The 16,769-nt window shown below is 44.5% G+C and overlaps 1 protein-coding gene across 1 annotated transcript in view; it reads left to right on the plus strand.

Moving 5' to 3' along the window:
- Positions 1–1,407: 1,407 nt before the first annotated feature.
- The window catches only part of LOC119397688 (fibulin-1), a 64,820-nt gene continuing 49,458 nt past the window's right edge, over positions 1,408–16,769 (plus strand). The window contains exons 1-8 of the mRNA XM_037665111.2: positions 1,408–1,411; positions 3,271–3,521; positions 4,150–4,318; positions 9,363–9,467; positions 10,168–10,296; positions 10,799–10,981; positions 12,046–12,189; positions 16,277–16,417. Coding sequence (XP_037521039.1) covers positions 1,408–1,411; positions 3,271–3,521; positions 4,150–4,318; positions 9,363–9,467; positions 10,168–10,296; positions 10,799–10,981; positions 12,046–12,189; positions 16,277–16,417 — 1,126 coding nt within the window. The remainder of the gene's footprint in view (positions 1,412–3,270; positions 3,522–4,149; positions 4,319–9,362; positions 9,468–10,167; positions 10,297–10,798; positions 10,982–12,045; positions 12,190–16,276; positions 16,418–16,769) is intronic.

A 16,769-nucleotide genomic window follows, 5' to 3' on the forward strand; every position in this document is an offset into this window, starting at 1 on the left:
TTGGTTATTCTTTATTACCGGCGTTTTAGAACATGAGCATTCGTTAATGTACTAACGCGCTTCTGTAATTTTGTTTCAGCATACTTTCCACCGCTACGGTAATTTGATCTCGAAGCCTTTTCCTCCGTAGCGGAAAAGACTGAAAAATGACGCGCAGTTTCGCGAGAAATTCAGGCTATTGAAGACCATCCCTAAGACCAACTTGTACTACTTCCTTGCGTTATAAGAAATAATTCTTCGTTCATGTCTGCTTTCGTGCCTCCACGCACAACGTAATACTGGTGGTGCTTTCAGAAAGGAAACGCCCTTTCCTAAAATAACGCGAACGAGAAAGGTGAAGTACGTACATTACAAAAGTGTCAAGGTTACACGGTTCAAGTAAAAGAAATGTATCATCGAAGCTCGCGAAACTCGTAAAAAAGAAAAAGTTGCGACTAACCAACGACATGCTATGCAATTTAAGTGGCTATGCAGGTGCGCAAAAAGCCTTGTAGGAGCTATTATATCTTCGTAGGAAAAATGGCCTTTTCTGTTCAAAGTGTTTTGTTCCGCTGACAGATGATGTTGAAGAGACAAATTTGGGACTGCCATCATTCTAACAGGCTCGTACACGATAACACGTAGTCATTCTCGTTAAGCGCCGCATTCACATAGCGTGTTATGCCACCTTAACAGTTTATTAACGACCCTCATTGAGGGAGACCTAACTATTTCCAAACCCAGGCAGGAGAAAACTCTGATGATGAAATCTGTAAGCGTGACAGAACAACAGCGATAGCGCCCGATCATGAATTCTGACCAACTGTTCCGCCAACATTTTTAGCTGAAAACTCTCACATCAGGTTAACCTACATTCTCTTCACTTCCCGAATGAGCCAGATCGTGAATAATGACGCTGCAACGGATTGAACGCCTGCAAATGCCACCCAAATGCCCTGTGGGCAGAATGTGCTCGGCCAGGCGCGGCATGCTCATTCACAGCAACATTTAAACGCAAATTATTCGTTGCAGCTGCGTAGTAACTTGCTGTAGAATGTGTGCTTAACTCTGAAGCCAATTACGCTACCTTGTGGATGTCTCTAGTATGAATCTCCGACGAGAAGAGAACTTTGCGACTAGAAAAATGAAAACAAGTCGCTTGGATTTTTAAAAGTATTCCTGTGAAAGTCAGAACATACGTACGTATAAATATCGTGAAAATAGGTAATGAAATGTGATTTGCCAGTGGAAAAAGGTGGTCTTCTTAGATTCCTAAAACTTCACTCCCGTCCTCACCGTTCGCGACCATATCTGGTGTTTTTGTCGAGTAACTGTTAAAGATAACGTGGAGGGTTTCCTGGTAGAGCTACGCATAGATTAGACAAGCTGCTAACATAGGGATAGCTGCTCGGTGTCTGAAATGTCACCATGGGTAACACGCTATCCACAGCGGACCACCTTAGGCTCCTGAACATTTACCGCAGGTTTCGCGAGACATCAGAACGCCATACTTTGTTCACAAGAAACAATAACGATTGAGCAGCAAAAACCAGATGTTTTCCTTTATGTTGAGAAAAAAAGGACGATCTTTATTTAGTGAATTGCTCTTTACCTATCCCTTTCAGTCACGGTGTGTACAATTATACACATCAACTGCGGAGTCGCATCACGCACTGCGTGTTTCTTCAAATGGCCTGAAACTTAGTGTGCACATTTGTCCAGGCTTCCTGAGTGGACAACTAGCGGTTGTTAACAGCGAGTTTTAGTATAGCGGGAAACGCTTACGTTAGCGTTAGCGTGTGTCTAAACGCTAACGCTAAAACGGAACGCGCTGCGTGTCAACTGGTGGTCTTTTAGTACAGCGGAAGGCATTCCCGCTAACGCTAACGCAAGCACATACGGCGCCATCTAGACATAAAAACACTAAATGGACTGTAGAATCCACAAAAGCCCCACCAAGTCGAGCTGATCCAAAGTCACCACTGTTGCGTCTCCATGTCGCGTTTGCAGAAGTGCTGAGTTCTGACACATTGGTATTTATAGTGTACTAGTACACTATATTGGTATTCTAGGCACTATAGTTTCTGTCGACAAGCCGCGTTCGAGAATTCTTCAAGACCCTTATTACCTGGCCTTTTTAAGCTGGGACGCATCACGCGTCACATTCATGCACTGCCGCGAAAGGCATGAAGGGAAGCGACGCCGGACATGTATGTGCTTGACTTGTGGCTGTATCTTGGAAAGAGCTGACTAAAGACAGCGTCGCCATCTCTGCGCTGCTACAGAAAACATGAGCGAACCTTGCAAACAAATCTTGCTAAGCCTTCTGCAGCGCAAAACCACTTTGTATCTGAAAAACGGAGCTATTTTATCGGCGGTGCACGGTTGGCGAAGCCTCATTACTCAAATCTAAATCAAATACGAACATTATTAGGGAATGAATAAGTTTAGTAATGCAGGACGACGGCTACAAAGATTCGAAGTGGACGGCTCTCGCTTCAACAGGCACCGCCATCTTGCCCTACGTACGGGATCTCTTGCGTGCGTTTGCGTTGAACGCTATATTCCAGAAATAGCGTTCGTACGTAAGAGGTCCGGCTACGTTTACGTTCTGCTCATGCGCAGTTAGGAGCACGCAACGCTAACGCTAACGCTAAATCCTTGCGTTTGCTGTTATCCGCTATACTAAAACTCGCTATTTTACTTCATTACGCTGCTTATTGCTGCAGATGATCAATTTGCTGGAGAAACTACCATGTTCGACGATCGTTCGACGTGCGACGTTCCAGGACCGACGTCAAGAGTATTTTTTTTCTTCGCTCGAAAAGCATACAACCAAAAAACAAAGTGTGCATGCATTTTGGGCCTAATAGTTTATTTCTTTTATGCAAGGATTGGATCCGACTGATTGCAGATTAATTAGATATTTAATTACACGCTAATTAACATTAATTGCTGGAACTCACACAAAACAACACATTCCTTCGTTTTATTTCTTGGAATGTAATACTGAGTGCCTTGAAATCACGCCATGCAAATTTGATGCGTTTGCAGACAGTGCATCATAATTCGTGACTCAAAGGGCTATAATTCGCAAAGAAGTATTGAAAGAAAATGTTCCTGATGTCTTTATTTATTATTCTTATTGGGTAGCCTTTGACACAATAAGTACATTACAAAGCCTGAATTCTTTGAGAGTGTGCTACAAATAACTCATCATCAGCCAACTGTATTGTTATCAGTGGGACATGCGTGCAAGAGAATTGTCTCAAGTGTGGTTTGCCTGTGCAGGCAGCTCCGAGAGCATCGAAGATGGGCTGATCAGTTGCTGCGACGAAGGCAGCCAATGGGGCACCGCCCATTCGGGCTGCGATGGCCTCCCTCTGCCCCAGCAGCTGGCAACGCAGTCGTGTCGCATCGCCCAGGAGATCTGCTGCCGATCGTCGCTGCGGCAGAGGCTGTGCGACGCCGGCAAAGACGCCGCGCGTGCAGGCCGCCCCTGCCACGACGTCCAGAGCCCGTGCGCCGGCGACACTTACCGGGTGACAACTGCTGCATTTGCGTATCACCTCTCTATCTATCTATCTATCTATCTATCTATCTATCTATCTATCTATCTATCTATCTATCTATCTATCTATCTATCTATCTATCTATCTATCTATCTATCTATCTATCTATCTATCTATCTATCTATCTATCTATCTATCTATCTATCTATCTATCTGTCTATCTGTCTATCTATCTATCTATCTATCTATCTATCTATCTATCTATCTATCTATCTATCTATCTATCTATCTATCTATCTATCTATCTATCTATCTATCTATCTATCTATCTCGATAGGATTTGACGGTCTTTTGTGTCAACCAAAATTTATTTGTTTGTTTCCAGCATTAAATTTAATTGAACACAACTTTATTTGGTCCTGCATAACGCGACGGCGTCGCGCATCCGGCTCAGTCCCACGGGGACCGGCAACCCGAGCCTGCCGGCCCTCGTAGTAAAGCACCGTACACTGTCAATGCGTTCGGTCGTTTTCAGTCTGTTTCACGCCCCCGTTTACCTTCTGTCTCACTTTCGTACGAGCTGTCTATCAAGGCCCTCCGAACAGAAGCGCAAACGCTACATAGTCTTAGTTACTGTCTATTTGTATGGCGTGTGCAGGACTGCTGCGACGGCTGTCGCCTCGGTCTGGCCGCAGCGAAGGAAGGAGCTCCGTGCCGACCGCAGACTTTCTCGCTGGGCCTTCCCTGGGACGACGCCTTCTACCAGTGCTGCTCGGGAAGGGACGACCTGCCTGACGACACCGCTTCCACGGTTAACGACAACAATGGTACGCCTACTCCCATGTCGGAGTTATTACGGCCAAGATAAGCGCATGAACCAGAGACTTAAAAGGGCCCTGCTACACTTTTCCGAGTGATCGTTGAATGACCTCACTATCGGAGTTTACAGCCATGCGAATCTATTTTTAGAATCCGTCAGTACGAGCGAAATTGGAGAAGTAGCCGCAAGGACACACAGGACAGAGAAAGAGACAACACGGAGTGGTACTGAAAACTGTGCATTTAACGAGACGAACGCTACGTGTGCACCGGAAAACAACTGATTTCCGGTTCTCCTACATCTCGTTGTTAATGATAAACCAAGCATGGTCCGCATTTCTCACTACGTTTACCGGTTATCACTATCGTGTTTCGTCTAGCTATAATAGCGCGTAGTGAACTAATAAACCCCTGAATGTCTAAATGAATTGCAAATAAGCGACTATAGTAATGAAACCAACAGACAAGGAAGCCAAGGAAGGCATAGCGGACATGTAGTGTTTAACTAATATGTACATCTTAAATGGAAAGGATTTAAAGAGGTCGGAAAAACAACTTTCCGCCGGTAGGGACCGAACCTACAACCTTCGGATAACGCGAAGGTTGTAGCTTCGCTTTAACAATGTTAAATGCACTAAGGAGTGCGCCGACAGCGGAAACGGTTATACACACGACACTGCAGCGGTGGTGTTGTTGCTGCAGGCGGCGTTACCATGGCATACAGCGAAAGGAAAGATTCAGTCTTTGCTTTGTATAAGCATCAAGATTTTGCCAGTGTCAGTGGTTGCCCCATGTCAGGTTGGGGAGGAGGGGGGGGGGGGGCGGGTGTAACCTCTGTGGTGCCGCTTGGCGGTTCTCACTGTTGGAGTCTAATTTGCAGAGCCTGTTCGCACTTCAACAGCTCTGGGTTACGTGACCTTAGCCGAAGCGCCACGTATAACGTCGCTGTCGGCACTGGCTACAACGCCAGCAGAGCCTTGTCTTCGCTGCATCTCCGTGCATATAACCACTTCTTGTGTCGGTGCACTCCGCAGTGCATGTGATATTGTTCCACGAGTGTCGGCAGGACTTTGTCTGGAGGGGTGCAAACCTGCGTTGTATCGCGGCTGGGGGAAGGGGAGAGCGCTGGTGTAGATTGGGTGGGGCAAGTGCTTGGGTGGCTTGAGGGGGGCAAGTGCCCCTTTTGCAACCCCCTGCCGACGGCCATGCATTGTTCATATATTTCGCCCCCTCGATTGTCTTGAAAACTGTGTCGCTCATTTCTTGAGGAAGAGTGCGACTGTGCAAGTGCGACTGTGCTTAGTGTCCCATTGAAACAATAGCGAGTTTTAGTATATCGGAAAACAGCAAACGCAAGGATTTAGCGTTAGCGTTAGCGTTGCGTGCTCCTAAATGCGCATGAGCAGAACGTAAACGTAGCCCGAGCTCCTACGCACGAACGCTATTTCTGGAATATAGCGTTCAACGCTAACGCACGCTAGAGATCCCGTACGTAGGGCAAGATGGCGGTGCCTGTTGAAGCGAGAACCGTCCACTTCGAATCTTTCTAGTCGTCGTTCTGCGTTATTAAACTCATTCATTGCCAAGTAATGTTCGTATTTGATTTAGATTTCAGTAATGAGGCTTCGCCAACCGCGTACCGCCGATAAAATAGCTCCGTTTTTGAGATACAAAGTGGATTTGCGGTACAGAAGGCTTAAGAAAATTTGTTTACAAGGTGTGCTCATGTTTTCTGTTGCCGCGCAGAGATGGCGACGCTGTCTTCAGTCGCGTCTTTCCAAGATACGGCCACAAGTCAACCCAAGACACGTCAAGATTCGCTTCCCTTCATGTTTTTCGCGGCAGTGCATGAATCTGATGCGTGATGCATGCGCGTTTCACGAGCGAGGACGATCCTTAACCTCGAACGCGGCATGTCGACAGAAACCTATGCGTTTCTGGTCGTGAGAACTCAACGCTTCTGCAAACGCGACATGGAGGCGCAACAACGGTGAATTGGATCAGCTCGACTTAATGGCGCTTTTGTGGATTCTACAGTGCATTTAGATAGGGTGGCTAGAATGGGGAGGTGTGAAAAGCGGCCGCGAAAACCGGTCCCCAAATCGCGCCGATGCCGCAAGGGGCGTTGTACGCAGAGGCGCGGGGAGTCGAGCAGACGACGTGCCGCGTAGCGCCGCTCATGTACGGCAAACCTGTCTCGCGCTATTAGCTTGCAACAGTTTGCTGCGTCAATCGTCTTTTTCCTTTTCTCTTTCAGCGGGTGCAGTAAAAAAGGGCACACTGTAACATCTTCCTCTCTTAGTAAAAAACAGCGCGAAAACTACGAAGACGAGACAGATGAAACAGGACTAGCGCTGTCTCGTTAGTCTCGTCCTTGTAGTTTTCGCGCTGTTTTTTACTATGAATGTGTACCAACAAGCTCAAGTTCGTACGCTTCTCATCTTCCTCTCCTTTTTTACTGATTTTCGTGAAGGAATGCACGCGAGAAAGAATATATCGGAGTGACATGCGGTACGCACCAACCAGCAAATGTCGATTGGTGTTACTTCCTTGAAAGAAAAAAATTCGTTACACACAATATGGATAATTTAAAAAAAAAACACATATGAAGCCAAGGGTAACTAGAAAGTTAGATTAAAAAGTAAACATCGAGTAAATGAAAATGATAAATGAGCAAGCGGTCATACTGTCAGATGGAATTTATGAAAGAGATAATCCTCGCGGTAGTAAATATCTAGATCTGAAGCAATGCAAAAGATCAATCTAGACAAAATGGATTTGGAACAAAGAAAAGCGAAAGAAAAATAAACCATCGCGGTAATCTTTTCGCCATATTTATATAACCGAATACAGCACAACAGACATCCCTCTGAATATAAAAACAGCAACTTATTGTTAATCATATCTTCTGAAGTGAAGCTACGAGGTACCTTTTTTTCTAATTGTAATATCGGCGACAGAATAAAAGGAAGTGGTCCGTTGTTTCAATTGATTGCGAAATTTGCACAAAAATTCACTCGTGGAATTTGACCGCGTAATCTAAGAAACTTCTAATTGTCACGATGCACACCGCTGTTTATTCCAGCAATACCTTACATGTACGAAGTTTTTAAATTTATCCAGTGATAATTTGCCAGTGTCGCTTTGCAAACAAGCATTTCTATACCTTAAAGCTGTCGCACAAGCCGTATCTGGTAAATTAGGAATCAGAGCTCCACATAGAGATACTGAGGCTCATGAATCCACCATTTCATTTAGATACAATCCGCGGTGGCCCAGTACCCTCAGCAATCAAATTTTTTGTAAGTTTGCAGGTATTAGATAACGAAACATGCTCAGGAGTGTTGAATTCGCTGCCGTATATAGGAAGTGCTGAACATACCGAAAGATAATCTGTAACTATAACTGCTGTTGATTCATTTGACGGGAGCTTGCTAAAACAACATCCAGTATTTCTGGAATTAATATAGGTAAATATATACGATGATAAGAGGAAGACAGAAAAAAAAGCGCTAATTTCTGCAACCCAATAGGGACCACGGCTAAGCGCCCTAGGTGATTGGGAAGTCGATTTGAAAAAGACCACTGAAGAGAGCGAGAGATGATGCCTAACCCAACGTTACTAGACAAGGTTAGCAACCTGGTCTAGTGACGTTGTCCTAACCTTACCCTCTACCGATGCATAAGTCGCGGTTTTTTTATTGACATAATGAGTTGTATTGCTAATTGTCATGTGAGCAAGGTGTGTACTGGTAATTTAAATACAGAAATGGCATTTGTTTAGCATTAGGAGAAAAATTATATCACGACATTGTGTGCGAAGGATCGAACTGAGCTTACTTCAAGAGCCAATATGTTATATTTTTACATTGAGTAGTTCTAGCAGCGCTAATGCGAATATAATATCTGAGGGGTGTTCACTCACGACCAATGTGCTTCAAAGAATAAACTAGGTTTTTAAATGAAAACGTATAATTATTGTCTCTGGTGCGAACTGCATATCTTTAAAAATGTACGTTTTAACGGTTGGTGTCTCCGATCTAATTACAGACCAAGGTAATCGCGCTTCCATATCTAACACGTTGTTTGCAACGAACATTAGAAGTCCAAGGCACAAGCGCAAATCATTCCTTTCTAATAGTATTAGAGGTTTCATTTTTAAGCTGCGTTGCCAGAGAAAAAGAACAACAACAAGAAAACGGCGCCCTATACCGGGATAGGGCGAACATACATTTTGTTAATCACTATCATTGTATTTCTTCGCAATTCAGTTCTTTGGTTTCAGAGCTTTCGTAGCAGCCAGGAACGAAGCACCAGCGTTCAGTTCTCTTCGTTTTATAGGGCATTTTCACCACAGCTCACTAATGCATGACTCGTGTACAATAAAGAACGCGTAAATGGTGAAAAGAAAAAAAAATTACGCCGCGTTTCCTTGTGGTAGCCTTCCAACGGGCAATCTGCGACAGCGCCGGCTGTACCCGCGCCCCCTGCAGCAGCGCCCCTGGCGGCATCGGCGCGCAGAGGGGCCCTCTCTGGCAAGGGAAACGCGCGGCGCTCAGCACACCTCCCCATTCTAGCCACCTTAATTTAGAGTTTTTATGTGCAGATGGCGCCGCATGTGCTTGCGTTATCGTTAGCGGGAATGCCTTCCGCTATACTAAAGGCCACCCGTTGGCACGCAGCGAATTCCGTTTTAGCGTTAGCGTTGAGACGCACGCTAACGCTAACGTAAGCGTTTCCCGCTATACTAAAACTCTCTAATAAGACACACATTTCGGTTTTGCTCCACGTTGGTACATCATGCAGAACCATTGAGTCACCGTGCACTGAGGTTTCGGAAAAACAAAGAATGAACAACAGGCAAAGAAGCTCATGTTTTCGGATATCTGACGATGGGCTGCTTCGTGATTTTCCTGCGAACTACAACTGAACCCGTGGTGTAATGTTTCTCATATTGAAAGCCCTGCAGTGAAATTCACTCCGCGGTCATAAAAAGCACTTATATTTCCTTGCACGAATGGATGACGCAGCATTTTGCCTTCATAATTACAGTGCCTGCAGGTCCCGGTGAAAGAGGACACGACGTGCCGGCATGCCCGATTGGCCAGGAACTCCACAACGACGGACGAAGTTGCGTGCCCGTCAAGTCAGGCAATGGTAGATATCTATACGACAATTCGGCCGTCCATCTGTCCAGAAAGCATTACGCTCTTTCCAATAGAATCGCGCTCCTTCCTTGTCCATATTATTTGTGCCCTTTATTTGATAACCTTGCCGTATCCCAAACTCGTGTCCGCGTGGCCTGCTGAAATATGTTTGAAACTTTTTAAATCATAAAGGACTAACATTCAGTCCGGCAAAGTAATCTCCGTATTCCTTCTAGCGAAGGGTACCGCAGTTCCGGCGGCAAGTCATCAGCTTTACGGTTAAGTGACACGTTGTATACCTTCTTTTCTGACACATTCTTCTGTTTTGTTTCGGAACTAAACATTTCTTCAGGTAAAAAGGCAAGTCCAAAACGCGTGCCTGTCGGAAAACCTTGAACTATTCGTCACGAAAAACCGCTGACATCATCTGATACTACTCGCAAAGGAAGTGCATTGTCCTCGAAGTGTGCCTTAACGTGCCAAGTTTAAGTAAATTTTGTTGAGCAAATATGACTAAAGTACGAAAAATGCCTTAGAACCCACGTAGTCACGCTCACTTCATGAGCAGAGGTTTCGGCGCGAAATTTAAGAATAAATCTTTTAAGCGCGACTTTCTCTTCTATCAAAAGACATGATGGTGAAGTTAGTGAAGTTAGAGTTGCAGAGTGAGTGGCGTCGGATGTTCTCAGCGCGCTTCTTCGCCTTTGCAGGCGGCGACCACGAGAGGCCGTGCGACCGGAATAATGAATGCGAACAACTTTGTCACGTCGTGGACTCTTCACCAGTATGCGAATGCCACGAAGGATTTCGCCTGAGGGATGACTTGACCACCTGTGCAGGTAATGCTGCTCTGCCGTCGTGAGAGCAGTACTGCCGGGGAGACTGCTCTCATAAGCGTGCGCAGCAAGAGGAATTGGGGGGGGGGGGGTGTCATCAAATGGGACGCCCTGTATGACCCCGCACATTTACTAAGCCGAACCTGTCCCGTCATTGTATAATGTGCAGGGTTATAGCCTCGCAGTTTTTTTTGTTTTTTTTTATGGTAAAGATGGCCAAGGAGCTCTGATGTTGCATTCCAAGAGATGTTAACTTCCCACCGTTACTTCCGGAAAGCCGGCGACCAAAGGCAGGCCGTTGTGAGCAGCACGCAATCGCTTTTTGTTTCATTTTTGTTTCAATTGTGAAGCTTGTTCTCTTCCGGACTCGACAAATGGAGAGGGGGTGCACTGTGGCGATAGTTGGCTCCCCTAATGGAGGGAACCCTGTGCACGCCTATGGCTACTACTGTGCGTGCAGTTTGCGTGGCGCGAGCTCTTCCATAGCGATCCGTTCTCCTCGCAGACATCGACGAATGCTCTGAGGAAAGCGACGACTGCGACGAAACCCGAGAGCAGTGCATGAACATACAGGGAAGCTTCAAATGCATACACAAGGCAGACAATGTTGCCCTGCCGGACGCTGGCGGAGATGTGCCCCAGTGCGACGCCGGTTTCAAGTACAACACCGCCATCAAGGACTGCATAGGCGAGTTAGACCAGAGTTGGACTTTGTCATGCCTTACGCGCAATCCACTTTCACGTCTATAATTGCCTATGATATGTTAATCTGGTCAGGCTGATACACCCGTCGTGCCAATCTCCTAATTTCCAAAAATGGGAAAACAGCGCGAACACAGGACGAAGAAAGATGACACGAGGACGGGCGCTAATTGCCAACTGAAAATTTTTATTGAGGAAACCAGGTATATATAGAAACAGGAAAGCATGAAAAAAGGTTATGTTACAATTTTAATCACGTGCGTGACGTCAGATAGCGAATTTCCTTGTCCAGCAGATTAAGCGACCGAACACTTACGCGTTGCTCGCCTCTTTGGTAGATAGTAAACGCCTCGAAGATCTCTCTCCCGCACTTTTGACGATAACGTTATCGTCAAAAGCGTTATCGTTATCGTCCTGTCTTCGCGCTGTTTCCCCATTTTTGAGTTATGTACCAACTAGCCCGCCTTTCACCGCTTTTCCCTAATTCCCGTCGTTGTAGTTCTTTGGATTGCACTTGTCTCGCGCTTACATTGAGATATTTATTAACAGATTGGTTCACAGTTTTCAGGTCACACCGAAATCAGGTGTTGCTGCGGGTGGTATTGAAATTTCAGTCAAACTTATGCCACAGTATTGCGACACGATGCAGGATGGTGGCGCAGAAAAGCTTTTTGTAAAAAAACGATGAGCTATCTTATACAAATCGCTGGTAAGGCCCCTGACTAGGCCTTACCAGCGCGGTAAGGCCTACCTCCTTTTGCCTTACCTTGCGGGCAAACCCTGTATGTGTTATGCCCAAATAAAGTTTACTTTTACTTAAATAAGCAGCAACCGATGATTAGCTAATCAAACGCGCAATTCCATCTGAACTAAGTGTAGCGCAGCTGACTTGGCTGCCGGTGGTCAATGTTTTTCTTCTTCTTTTTTCATCGGCTGAAAATAGCAAGTAGTCTCATTTTAGGCCCGGGATATTTGCTTCACCCCGTAAGTGCCATAGCCTGCCATGCACACTTAACCAGGGCAACAACCACTCAATCACTGCTCCAACAGACGTGGACGAATGCTCGGAGGGACTAGACGACTGCGAACTGGACACTCAAAGCTGTCTGAACACACACGGCGGCTACCAGTGTCTTTCTAAGGAGAGCAAAGAATGCCCTGGTGGATACGTGTGGAAGGACGAGACATGCGTAGGTGAGTAAGCAACTCGTGTAGAGTTGTTTGAGGAGGATGGTTTGCTGGGTTAGATGGTATTCCATTCTTGAGATGAAAGCACAAAAAGACTTAAAGCCCGAATTGAAGGAAGACGCTGTTTTTGTCTTCATCACTTTGCTTTTCTCACGATTCCGTCCTCAAACTTCAGAAGGTCGTATGAGGCAGAGGATTGTGTGTTGTTAAAGGGAAGACCAGTTGAGAATGTGGCTTCCATTTACGCCTGTAAATTGGCACAAGGACATCGACACTATTGACTAACGCTTCATATCAGTTCTGTCGATAAAGCTTAAGCGTTTCTTATGGTGATCATTATTGGCTCTGTCTCTTCCTTATGAGAAGAGTCGTAGTGTACACTCCACAGTAAAATTTACAAGCTACAAATTAGAACTCAGTTATTGTATTTACACCATTCCAGGTGGACCCATTTTATCTAAATTTGAAGTCAAAAGTTAGGGGGTCGACTTACAATCGAAACCGAAGCTAAACAGTTTCGGCTTCGGTAGGAAATGGTTTCGGCTGTAAGGTGGACTTACAACCGAAACCAAAAAAAAAAAAACGAGAAATCAGGCACGATGTGGCATGGTTACGACATTATGCTCACGTTCCGCCTCTACCTGTAACAAATACCGTATTTTCTCGTGTACGACCAGCACCCTCAACAACAATTCGCGGAAAATATTCTCAAAATGCCGCGAAGCTAGCTTTTCTGCATAACTCTTAAAGCACTGCCTTGAAGCCACTTTTACACACCGAAATTCCAGTTTGTTTTTCAGCAACATCATAAATTTCCTTTATAAAATGCTCTCGCGCTTCTTTCTTTCCCTCTTTTTGCCGTGCGATTGTAGGGGAGTCTACCTACATTCGAGTCGACTTACAATCGTATAAATATGGTAGTTCGAAGCTATAGCTTGCATCTAGCGAGGTACATGATCTCGAATGCTCGAAGAAAACTGAATCCTATATGTTTTTTTCTCGGCGTCTCTGTATGGTGACGCAACTTACTTTCGAGTGTTCTCACTAGTGACGAACGTTATCTCTGAACTTAAATTTGATTCTTCGCTAATAAAAAAAAGGATTATTAGTTGCATTAATATCTAGAGCAACACAAAACAGTCTTCTTTAGATAGGTGCAATGCCAAGTTAGACGTTTAATATGGCGTGTTACTATGTATGACTACTGCTAATTACTATATTTTTCTTGTGTCAGGAGATTCCCAAAACTATAATGTGGAGCGACTCTTATAATAACGATATCACACTCATTTTTACGGTGGGACGAATATTCTAACTATGACACTATCAGCAATGAGTTAACTTTTGTAAGTATGGTGACTAGCCTGATGTTACTTAGAGGTTCATGTTACAGGCGTAGACATTTGTTTTTCGGCAATGATTACGCTGTGGTTTTAGAAAGTATATGAAAATTCGAAGAATTTCGAATCACTTAGCCTTGTATCGTGGCTGACGGGTGTTATTCGTGTCGAGAACCTTCTGTCAAACTCGGTAGAGCGCTCACAGAATGTATTCTATCAGCCATGCGATTAAGGCAGTGTATTTTTACATCGTCTCTTACATCTGCGTGTTTGCCCTCATGATTGAAGAAGCTTTCGTTATTGATGCACGTGACACTTAAGTCATGCACATAACACAAACACTTTTACATCTCTATTAATTCGTATCTTCGTCCCCTATGAAAGACTTTGTACTTTTCTTTATTAAATCTATTATAAATCCTTTTCCTTTCCCAAGTGTAAGGTAGTTAAACAAGCACGTGTCTCGTTATCTTCCCTTCTCCTTCGCTCCTCTCTCTCTCTGCCGTCATGTCTTAAAGAAAAGAAGAAACTATAAAGAACCGATATTCACTAAAGTGCGGACCAAGCTTTGTGCAAGATGCCCTTAACGGGCAAATATTCCCGTCTGTCACTGAAATATTCTCAACACTTGTAATGAAACACACATGCCGGTGCTTAACACTTGTGATGAAAACAGCGCGAAAAACCGGACGGAGCGTAAGAATAAAATAACACAAGCGCTCATTCTTACCCGCCGTACCGTTTTTCGCGCTGTTTTCATCACAAGTAACATGCACCTATCGGCCTTGCCAAGGTACCCACTCTGAACACTTTTTCGTTGTTGTTCTTGTTGTTGTTGTTTTATGTTCTGTCAGAACGATGTCAGTACGACACATTTTTGCACACAGAGAAAACTTAAGCAACGCGCTCGTTCTTGTTATTGTACATGATACCTTAGAAATTATCTTTTACTGCATGCCGAAAAGACGCCTACTTCGTAACGGGTCATTCCATGCCAACTGTCCCATTCTGGGCACTCGACAAAAATCAATTTCTCTGAAAAAATCTGAGAACATTACACACATATAGACATTAGTTCTACAGTATTTTCTCAAAATATTTTGAGCGGCAAAAAATTTTCGGGTACGTGAGTGCCATTTGAACTTCTCGATATGGTGGAAAACCAGGCGCGAAAGAAAAATTCGCTATAAATGAACCGTTTCACGCGTTCATTCGAAACTTGCGTTTTTGTGTTTTTAGAGCATCGCGCTTTCATTATAGGACAGTTGCTTAGAGTAGCTTTATATTTTTCACTCCTTAGCGCGTAGGTAACATTGAGTACATTGCAGCGTTTTCGGGAATTTTTTTACAAAAGACGATTGTAGACCAAATACATCAATTATTTTTACAGACGTTTCCATAAAACGTACTATTTCTTAAAGTTTTTGTTTTGCCTGTGTGCGGCGCACAGGCTCTGAAATAAAATCCTCAACTTGGAAAAAACGCTACGTTGGCCTATGTTCAGACGTCTGTAGCACCCTAAGGTGGTCCAATAAAAAATAAGCAGAAAAGTGCATACGATTGAAAATCATAACACCTTCGTCTACAGAAAGTTTGATGGAAGTAGCTTTTGTTTTAGTCAAGAAAAAAAATTTTGAAGTTCAGTCCCACCATTGCATTATTTTGATATTGGGGCAGTACAAACCGACTGAATTTACTGCATGAAAAAAGAGGTAGTGTATTTGTAGCACATGATTTTCAGTTCATTTTGTTAGTACTTTATAATGTATAATACATATCAAGGAGATGATAAACAGAGGTAAAAATATAACAATACCATTGGCTTAGATGCCGAAATTCCCCAATAATGAACCGCGTTACTTATTGCATGCGGCTCTGAGAATCAGTTGGCGTCAAAATAAGTTAAGTCTCAAAGTTCATGTAAACCGGAGAAAGGAAGCGTGAGCGTGGTCATTTAAAGCGGATCCAAACGGAGTTAATCTAAGTATTCGGCAACGAACGGCACATGATGTGACAACGCGCCGCGTATTCACGCATTGCGTCCGTCGTCCGCGACACTACGGACGGGATATGCCAAGCTATATTTCACATCCTTACTTGGATGGTTGCAGGCACCAGATTTTGGTTAAAGTAGAATTTGTCTGTCTGGAAACATGCATTGTTGTACAGCTGTTATGAGATCACAACAGCCTATTTTTGTGGCGTAGTTGTCCGGCGCCACCGCCGCCGCCTCCAGTGAGCATAAACAATGCAATAAGTAATGCGATTCATTACTGGGGAATTTCGGCATCTAAGCCAATGGTACTGTTATATTTTTACCTCTGCTTATCATCTCCTTGATGATAAACTTTTACTGTATAAAGTCGGGAAGAGCTTGGCTTTATGTTTGCGCTATCTTTGAAGTGGTATTCATTCAATAGCTTCCGAAAAGATTTTTCTGCAAAAACGCGCTTTAGGTAAAGGCAGCGTTACAGAAAATGTTGTCTCGCCTCAAGTTTTGTAAACAGCAGAGAAAATATTCGCAACCCTGCACATCAAAATTAATGTCTAAGAGAAATGCCACGAAGTTCAGTGATGAGCGTCCTTTATTTTTCTTATAAGCGAAAAGACCCTGTACTTACTGTTCGTTAATATATGCCAGTGATAGTGATAGCAATACTTCTGACGACGAACGATTCTGCATCGCGCAGTAGCGTCGTAGTGAAAAGAGATGTACGCCCGCACATGCTTGCGTGTGTTGTATGTCTGCGTAGACGTAGACGAATGCGCCGAAGGCTTGAGCGCTTGCGAGGCCGATCTCAAGGAAGAGTGCAAGAACACAGTCGGCGGCTACGTGTGCGACCCGATCTGTGGCCAAGGCCTTCGCTACAACGCCCTCTATGCCAAGTGCCTCGGTAAGCGAACGTGCGCTTTCACCGATGCCTTCATAGTGAACAGACTGCACGACTGCATGCGTCACGTCTTGGATGATATTGTTCAGTGCAGTATGCTGGTCTCTCCGAGTACTTAGTGTGGGAAATCGTGCTCGTGACAGCTGCGCGGATTTCTCCCTGTATATTTTTGCGAATGACATAATTCGCTTACGTCGTGCGATGACTTGCTGCATAGGCCCCTCTACAAGTTGCGAAACATTTACAATAAGTTCAGTGCTGATTACAGCGCGAAATGAACGTGAATAACTGCCTAAAGAACACGTCAAGCCCTTTATCCAGTGGTTTCCTTATCCTAGTCGATCAGTGCGCTCTA

The sequence above is a fragment of the Rhipicephalus sanguineus genome, chromosome 6, assembly GCF_013339695.2.
Source record: "Rhipicephalus sanguineus isolate Rsan-2018 chromosome 6, BIME_Rsan_1.4, whole genome shotgun sequence".
Taxonomy (NCBI): Eukaryota; Metazoa; Arthropoda; class Arachnida; order Ixodida; family Ixodidae; genus Rhipicephalus; species Rhipicephalus sanguineus.